This window comes from Pteropus alecto, unplaced genomic scaffold (assembly GCF_000325575.1).
Source record: "Pteropus alecto unplaced genomic scaffold, ASM32557v1 scaffold95, whole genome shotgun sequence".
In the NCBI taxonomy this organism is placed as follows: Eukaryota; Metazoa; Chordata; class Mammalia; order Chiroptera; family Pteropodidae; genus Pteropus; species Pteropus alecto.
The window spans coordinates 15,501,265-15,510,589 of NW_006441071.1; the positions used below are offsets into that span (position 1 = coordinate 15,501,265).

Here is a 9,325-nt window from a genome sequence, read left to right on the forward strand (position 1 = left end):
AGTAGGCACTCAGTATCTGTTGAAAAAATAAATGAATGGATAAAGGGATTGAATTAACTCTATTCTTGAACAATAAATTCTATGTCTTTCTGAATGCAGCCCCAAAACTTGGCCATGCATGTTTCTCAAGGAATGTCTCATTTAACTGACACCTTGATTCCGGATCTGCACGCTAGTAAATAGCTTTTACATCAAGTTTTGCTTCTTAGAGATCTTCTTTCCACAAGTAGAAATGACATAAACCAAGATCATCTCCTTATTTTATTTTTTTCTAGTCCTTAGCATGCTACATTAACCTGACAAAGCTTAATCTTGTGTTCATTTCACAATACATTTCATGCAGTTCACAGCTGTGAATGGTTTTACATTGACATTACACATGTTTAAATTCAGCCATGTGAAAAGAATAATTCTTAATGGAGTTTGTCTCAGAAAACTGTCCAAGCTTAAATAAGCATGTGAGCAGTTCACTCTATTCTTAAGTGCAGTCTCTCTTTAAAATGCAAGAAGGATTTTTAGCCTAAGAATATATTGTCCCTGTTTATAGTCCATTTGCAACCGAACTACTTCCTTTAGGTTTCACATATCCTGAAGAATCCTCTTTTACAAAACTGCATTCAAGTATACTATTTTATTGAACATTCCAGGATGAGTTTAGGAGCAAGGCTGACCTTCAGCTTTACATTCCCAAATAAATCTTCCATAGAGCCAGCTTTCCCAAGACTATTCTTATCATCAGACTCTCTTTTACAATAAACATTCAGCACTAAAGCCACAGAGCAGAGCTATTTGGCATTTTCCAGTGAAGTGCAAGAAATTAAATAAGTTATGTTTTTATTGCTAAGGTATAGAATCAAGCACAGTCACTTTGTCAAACAGAAAGAAAGGGTACACAGCGGATGTGGCTTCTCTTCAGGGAGACCCTCAGGGTTCAAATGCACAGAAAATGTCATTTGGTCACCTCCCATCTGGCACCACTTTAAGATGATGTGTTGAGTATTCTAGAGTCTGAGGAGTCGGACCTCTCATCATAGTCATCCTCAGTGTAAATGGACTGCTTTGACACAATTGGACACCCATCATCAGGGATGGAGATCCGAGGGTCTTCGGGGGCACGAGTGGGGAGGACAGGTGAGCTTCTGAAGACGCTGGTAGAGTTACTGGGAAAAGGGCTGACGTACTGGGACCTCAGCTGGTACTGCTGCTGCAGTGTCATGGTGTTCCACAGGGTGACATCGTTGGGCAAAAAGGGGCTTGACTGGTTTCTCGCCAAAGTATTCCTCAGCATCAGAGGGTACCTGGGCGGCTGGGGGAAAGGGTGCTGCAGGGGCACGGCCAAGGGGTTGGGGACCACGTTACCAGAGTCAGTGGAAAACCGCAACGTGTCTGGGACTCTGAAGGCTGATCCCACAGACCATTTGGAGGAGGAGATGGGGTAGGAGCTCAAGGTGTGTTCGAAGATGTGCCCGTTGGAGGGCAGCACAAGACTCTCGGGCTCTGTGGAAGTTCGGTCAGCTGTTGAGACGGAGGACCGGCTGGAGAGCAGGACCTCCACGGCGCTCACCAGGTCCCCCCCACAGCCCTTCAGGATCAGCTCAAGCACTGTGGGCTTCTGGTTGGGGAATATTTTTTTTAACACTTCCAGAGGTGGCCTGTTGGCTTTCAAGCTGAAGGGCAGAGAAACGGTGCCCGAGGGGCCTTCGATCAGGAGGTGATTCTGTTCCCCATGGTATTTGGGACTGCCAGGGTGGCTCTCAGAGTTGCCTCCGTTTTTCTGGACCGCATACCCGCCTTCATCCACCGACACTATCTCGGGGCTCTCAGGTGTAAAGCAGCCCTTACTCTTTGCCACATCTGGGGAGCTCCTCTGGTCGGTGTCTTTGTCACTAAAGGTCTCTGTGTTGTCTGCCGTGCTGCTGTCCCCAAGTCGCTCTTCAGTCAAATCTGGAAGCAGAGAACAGCTGGGTTAATCCTCTGCTGGTGTGCATAAAGGGGAGCAGATGTGCTCAGGAGAGAGCCCTGCACAGGCTTTCTGGAATGGGAAATGCATCTCAGTGGGTTAGAACATACCACAAGCCATAAAAAAACAAAAATCCAAACTATGTCATTGGCAAACAGCAAAAACAAAACAAACAGAAAATCCTGTCTATAACACCTTACAAACCACAGTGATGTCCCATAATGGTGTGTGCAGGGAAGCCTGCCTGAAACATGCCAGCAGCGTGATGCCTAGACCCACAGACGATGTGGCTGTCTGGCAGTATGATCTAAGTAAAGACTCTCTATGGGCTGGGGATAAACACAGCACAGGGAAGAACAGCACAGGGCTCCTCTTTTGCAAATAAGGTGGCCAGTATAGTCTAAGGACATCATCGGCCAGTGCACAACCCGTATACTATGGGAAATTTTCATATTTTAAATCCATTTTCCCATATTTGTGTTAAATATGTCTTATGAAATAGTCTTCAATATGTTTCAACAGGATACCATGTACAATAATTGCCAGAGTGAAAGAAAAAAGCCTTTATACATTGAAATCTTTCTTCAAGAGCCACCTGAGGGGCTGGCAGACTTGGTTGTCTGTAACTCGCATTAAAGGGCAAGCAAAACCAGCTGTGCATTCCAGATGGTGGGCCAGGTTGCGGAAGAGGAAGAAGGAAATGGCTGTAGAGAGTCTGTGAAACTGCACAGGGAGCATGACCCATCAATGAGACAATGCATCCATAACTCCAGGACCTGGGGTGCAAGAGGGAGATGTGTTTTCATAAACTGTTTTATTAGTAAAGTTCATGGAAAGGAATTAAAGAAACCTTCTTGAATTATTTTTAAAGAAGAGAGAAAAAGAAAAGCTTCCCAAGTAAAGCAGAGATTTACTATGGAGTAAACCAGTTGCAAATTTGACATTTTGACCTAAGACATTACCCCCAAAAGTGCTAATATTACAGTGCTAAGCAGGCAGAAAGGAGGAGGTAAGACTGGTTTGCTTGCAGAAGTAAATTCTAATAGGCCTTTATAATAAAGGAACATATTCTTTATTAACAAGCTATATGCAAGTAGATTTTTATCCCTCTTAAAACACGTACTGGCTGTGTCTACTCAAAGCCAGTGTAACTGATCTAAAGATGAAAATTATTAATGACCCATTTATCAGGTTGTAAACAATCGGTTTGCCTGTGTTTTCTTACTTCCCTGCCTGAATAGCCTCATTGTCGGCTTCTCTGTGGGCACACCTGATTACGTGTAGATAGCCGGCTGGTGAAATTTCATCAAAGTAGCTTCTAAAATCCATCTCCTCCTATTTGTTGTTGTTTATTTTAAAAGACTTAAACAAAGGCCCATTTATGAACGTTCTTCTAATATGGCTGTATCTTAAATATAACTGAAAAACAAACTTTGGTTCTTCACAAAGCAATAAATATATGCCAAGCATAAATACTTTTTAAAAATATTCTTACATTAGATCAGTGCGACTTTCAATCATAAGTCTGATATGAATTCATATTTATCCCAAATTTGCATATTAAGTAAACTGCTTTTTTTTTCCAATATAAAACATAACGTGTCCATATGGAGCTCATTTGCAGCCCACACATGTTAAGCCATCTTTGCTTTCTATAACAACTCTGGGATGCACAAAAGACCTATTTCTGATAGAGAAATTTGACGTATTCTCTCCTGCAACTTCCTAGGACTGTGGACCCAGCTTTCATCTCCTAAGTTAATGTGGTATTTGTCCTTGATCCAAAAGAGAAAACAGCAACGAAAAAAGCTTTTTTAGGTTCATATTCTAGTCAGCTAGACCTATCTAAATTTTCCCGACTCATGACGCCATACATACCTCCTGGTTGTTCCTCTATTATTAAACACCTGAAAATGAGTGGACAGTGAGGGTATGTTAATTGGGCACTGAACTGAACACACAACTGGATTTTGGCCCCTGCTTAATAGTTTGGGAAAACGAGTCAAATACTCTCCATGAGCAAATACGGACATAAAATAATGTTTTAAATACTATGTACCTCAATGCAGTTTCTTATTTCCTTAATTTTATTGTTTTCATTATCTGTTATTTTCGGTATCAAGTATTTGTGTTCCTGTAATGTGCAAGACACTGAGGGACACAGAATAAATGGTGGAAAATACAAGTAAGTGTGAGACTTGCCCCTAATTTGTGGAACTTATTATCAAGTTGAGGAGATAAGACTCAAGAAAAAAGCAAACGCAGCTAGACAGAATTTGCTAAGCAGCAAATATAATACCCATTGTATACAAATGTGATAGTAGCATTATCCACAATAGCCGAAAGGTGAATGCAATCCAAGCATTCGTAGATGGATAAATAGATAAATAACATGTTCTATACATACAATGGAATAGTATTCAGCCTCAGAAAGGAATAAAAAATTCTGACAAATACTACAACATGGATGAGTCTTGAAAACATGCTAAGTGAAATAAGCCAGTCACAAAAAGACAAATATGTATGGTTCCATTTATATGAGGTAACTAGAATGATCAAATTCATAGAGATAGAAAACAGAATGGCGGTTACCAGGGGTTAGAGGAGGTGGAATGGGGACCTACTGTTTAATGGGTAAAGTTTCGGTTTGAGATGATGAAAAAGTTCTGGAAATGGATAATGGCGATGGCAGCACAACATTGTAAATGTACTTAATGCCACTACATTGTACCCTTAAAATGGTTGAAATAGTAAATTTTATGTTATATATATTTTCCCACAATAAAAAAGAGGAAATATGATACACAGTATCACAGCTATAAAGAGATTTTGTTTAAAATAAGAAGAACAACTGGCCCTTTTAGTAATTAAAGGGTATAGTATAAGTACAGCTAAATGGCTCAAAACTTAGCTATTTTTAAAAGAAAGTGTGAACCTAAAAATAGCTTCCTATTTTAAAAGGCAAATTTTCCTCACCCTGGATGAGTCTCCAACATTGAAAACATGTGAGGAATATGTTTTGGGGTCCATCAACCAAATCCACTATTCCACAGAACACTTCAGACTCTGTGATTCAAAGGGGAACTATGGAATGCTATTCTGGCTAATCTGATCTATCCACCATTATGAAAATGAGTCATTTTTTTTTTCCAAAATGGCAAAGGATATACTGTATCAATCAATTGGATATGGGATGGCATAAGTCTGATAATACAAAATTCCACTGTCGTACCTGATTTCCTGTTCTACAGAACAGGCCACAGTGGAATCCTACATGGGTACTAACTTGTTAACCTACTGTGAACCTCCAGATTGCAAAAGCCTCTTTCTTATTTTCTCACGCTCCCCTTTTCCTCTGCTACTATGTCTTGCCCAGTGCGGCACACACTTCTGATTACATCTCAAGGAGTGGTGTACTGTGTTGATTCACCCACTCTCTCTGCAGGTTTCCGGGCTGATCAGCCTCTCCAAATGGGATTATAGGCTATGGCCAAAAAGTAATAAAAGCTAACAAGATGTCACAGACATCTAATCTACAAATTCAGAACATTTTAACCGTTTATACTGTGTTCAAAGAGAAGACAGAAGATGTTGAAAGAAGCAACGAGTGGGATGCACCTATGGCATCCATACACCTACATAGCACATAAAGTCCTGCACGGGGTGTTAAGTGAGCAGAATCCCAATCAACCATCAAGGCTATTGGGGTTTAAAAACTGGGTAAGAAAAGATTAGCCTCTCAGCTTGCATCAAGAATAACTCCCTGCCCTTCATTAATGTCTGAAAGCAGAATATACAGCCCCTGCAATTTTGTGGCACTATGATGTCTAGTATTAGTTGTATTGTTGTACCTAAACTAGATGTATTATAAATTATTCTATTACAAACACAGACTTTCGCAAGTAATTATAGAGAGTGAGTTTTGAGTCTAGTGATAAAGTGTAATTTAATAACAGGTGTTTTTTTACATCTTTAGATTTTTTCCTTAAATGAATTTTATAAATTGTTCATGTTGGTTTAAAACACAAAGGGCTTTCTAGATATAGAAATGTGAAACTGCCAACTAACAAAATAAAAAGAGACCTACTCCCCAAATGCTTTACCCTCTTTCTTCTTGAAACTGACACTCTAATTCCTAGAACATAAGAGTAAGAGTGTATTTCAACTGATAATATTTTTACCCCTAGTATATGGGTGTAGAAAGCCAAAACTACTAGACAAAAAAGTACAAAGAAATAAATTTCATCTGATATTACAAACCACCCATTGGTTTGTAATAACCCAATCTGCTGTTTCTAATGCATAAACATATAGATGTTTTTTAAATCTTACTAAATGTTCACTCTTTAATTTCATATTTTTAATGATATAGAAACACTCACAGCCACCCCTGAAATAAACTTTTCTCTAGGGTAAAGGTTTTTAAAAGATGATATTCAGTTAAGAAGGAAATTTTTTCTATGGGTAATAACGATATATTCAAGATAGATAAAAGACTTTAAGTGGAGAAAATGAATACTCACCCAAAAGTGATTTCTGATCTAAAAATTACAGTTTGCAAAATCTAAATTTCTTTAGAGAATTTTTTTGTGTGAAAATGCAGTCAAATAAAAAAAATTCTAGGTATTTATTTCAAATATTTTGAGAAAGCCTACCCTGTATATGAAACAAACATTCTGCTTAAGACACATAAACATGGAAAATCTTTCTGACTTAAATGTGGTGAGTTTTATTCATTTTATCCAATTATATCTACAAAAACAAAATATACCTTACATCCAGAATGAAAACAAAAATCCTGTCATAGAGAGAAATGTTTCGTAGCCCAAGTCACTAGACGTTTTTCTTCTTTTGAAATCATGTGAGGCATTCCGAAACATGGATTGCCATGTCCTCATCTGTTCACTTGAGCTTTGGGAACCACATCTCTAAATAACTGTTCCCCGATGGGTCATTTTCAAAGCACACAAATCTAAGAGCAGTGGCAGGGAAGGAGGTCAAGCAGGACCAGGACCAGGACCGGTCTGAAGCAGATGAGACGAATGCACAGTCAGAATTCTAACAGGAGACAGGCTTTTGGCAATTTCTGTTATCTTTATCTCAAACTAGAGGTGCAGAATCATAAAGAAATGAATAGTTAACACCCTGAAGTACAGCAGAAAATGAAAGTCAGTCTGAACTCTTTTCTTCCTGAGGGGAAAAGAAAACTTGTGAAAAGTAAAAATACATACTCACCCTTTTCTTTTAAAAAATCATTAACGACACTGGCTTAATAATGTATGAAGCATCAAGATAGTTCCTTGGTACTAATATTTTTGGAGGATGTTGGTATATAAACCAACTGGACTAAAGGAAGTATGGTTTGCAACTATGGACTTCATATGTCCCGCACAAATTTAGTTTTGACATTTTCTTGACTCAGAAAGGAACACCTTTTAAGAAGCAGGAGAGAATTACCTATAAAAGTACACGTTTACTTGGTACTTATAAAAATGCAGCTGTCTACTCATTCTTCCATCTATTTAACAAATATCCTTAAATTCTTCACCATGTGCCCAGGCATTGTACTAGGTAAGATTATACTGAGATGATCAAAAGCATTGCTTCTTGGCCACCGAAGGTTTCCAGTTTACTAACTAATCTTTTGCAAAATTTCCAAATGACCTTTGCAATTGGTCATATTTTACGTTGAAACACAGCAAGTAACTCAAAGGCCAATAGCTGGACATACTATAGTACATTCATTGGAGGGAATATTGTAAACATTCACATGTTAAGACTATGGGTACAATAGATATTCATACTGAATTAAACAAAGTAATAATCAGTGTGGAAAAAAGCAGAACACTTATATGAGCTTTGTAAAATTTATGTCTGCCTAGTCATTGGAATCAAAAGAGATTAGAGATTTCATAAAGAACTGATGTTCTGAAATTTAAATTTTTCATAATATAGTTATTCAGTAGTTGATTGTGCTTATTTTTATAGCTATTTAACTATATAATAAAAATTTTTTGAAAAAAAATCAGATATGTATTAATTTCTCCTTAGTGTTCAGACAAGGGGATGACTCACTAAAGCCATGTAGGACTCTTGGGGAGTGGCACTCAAGGCCTCAAGGTTGGCCATGGGTGCCCATAGATACCCCAGCTCAAGATCCATTCTGGCATCACAGTCACATGGGACTAGACATGAGGGTCCAGGGACCTGAGTGGCTGGGAAGTATAACAGATTAAAAAGCCAGAGAAAGGAGGAAAGCAAGAGGGGAGGAGGGAAGGAGGAGAGGAAGAAAGGGAAAGGGGAGGCAAGCAGGCAGGCAAATAGATTTTTACTGGGCTCTGTTCTCCTGCCTGTCAGGAAGAAGTGCAACATTTCCAGAAAGGGGCTCCAAGTCGCCCAGAGACGTTGATTTATTAAGATTTACTCCCTTTCCCTCTGTAAAGCTGTTAGCAGAAAGTGCTGACTGGCTGCGGCAAAGAATTTCTCATCAATGCTCTTTGATTGTATTTTGCAAACAAAATGCCTGTTGCTTGGTAACATTTCACTTGAGCCTGACCTTCCCCAAAAGTTATTGCTATCAGATTCGATTTACACTGTCCTCCTGTGATTACTGTAATCTTTTAAACCTAGGAGTTCATCCATCAGGGAAAAGAAAAGTTGGTTGTGTAAGCCGAGAGCACTGCTATCCACCAGATTTATAACCTGGAGAAGTGTGTGGGTGGGGGTATATTCTTTCCCGGATGGCAGTGGAACTCTGGTTCCTAGACATAGAAAACACTCTCATTTTTCCTGCCAACCTTGTACTCAGATCACGAGATGTACGCCATCGCCACTCGGAAGCATGCCCTGAGCAGCTCAGGCCCCAAGGAGCGAGAGAAGCTGAGTCTCACAGAAGTGACCCCCATCCCAAGGGCCACCAGGGGTTGTGATTGGAGCTGGGAGATGACGGCCTTGGCCTAGGGTTGCCAGATAAAATAACAGGATGCCTGGTTAAATTTGAATTTCATATATGTAATGAAGAATTGTTAGCATAAGTATGTTCCATGCAATATTTGGCATCCTGTTTTCTATTTGCTTTTTTTTTTTTCTTGCTAACTCTGGCAACCCATAGAAGCTCTCCACACAACACAGAGGGAGTGAGTGGCCTGTAAGGCAATAGTGGGAAAGGCATGGAAAGTCTTGCTCCTCAGGCTCGCTGCTTCTGGGCCCTTGCCGAGCCTCTGCAAGTGAGCAAGGAAGCAGACGGCTGCAGCACAGTGCTGGCCTGGGGGCCAGTGCCAGACCAGCCAGACTGGCCGCAAGGAGACAACAGTCCACTATAACTGCTGCCATCAAAAGTGCCTTTCCCAGGATTTTCGTACCTCC

The 9,325-nt window shown here is 39.8% G+C and overlaps 1 protein-coding gene across 1 annotated transcript in view; it reads right to left on the reverse strand.

Moving 5' to 3' along the window:
* Window positions 1–246: 246 nt before the first annotated feature.
* The window catches only part of DMRT3 (doublesex and mab-3 related transcription factor 3), a 13,826-nt gene continuing 4,747 nt past the window's right edge, over window positions 247–9,325 (reverse strand). The window contains exon 2 of the mRNA XM_006918397.2: window positions 247–1,944. Coding sequence (XP_006918459.1) covers window positions 980–1,944 — 965 coding nt within the window. The 3' untranslated portion in view covers window positions 247–979. The remainder of the gene's footprint in view (window positions 1,945–9,325) is intronic.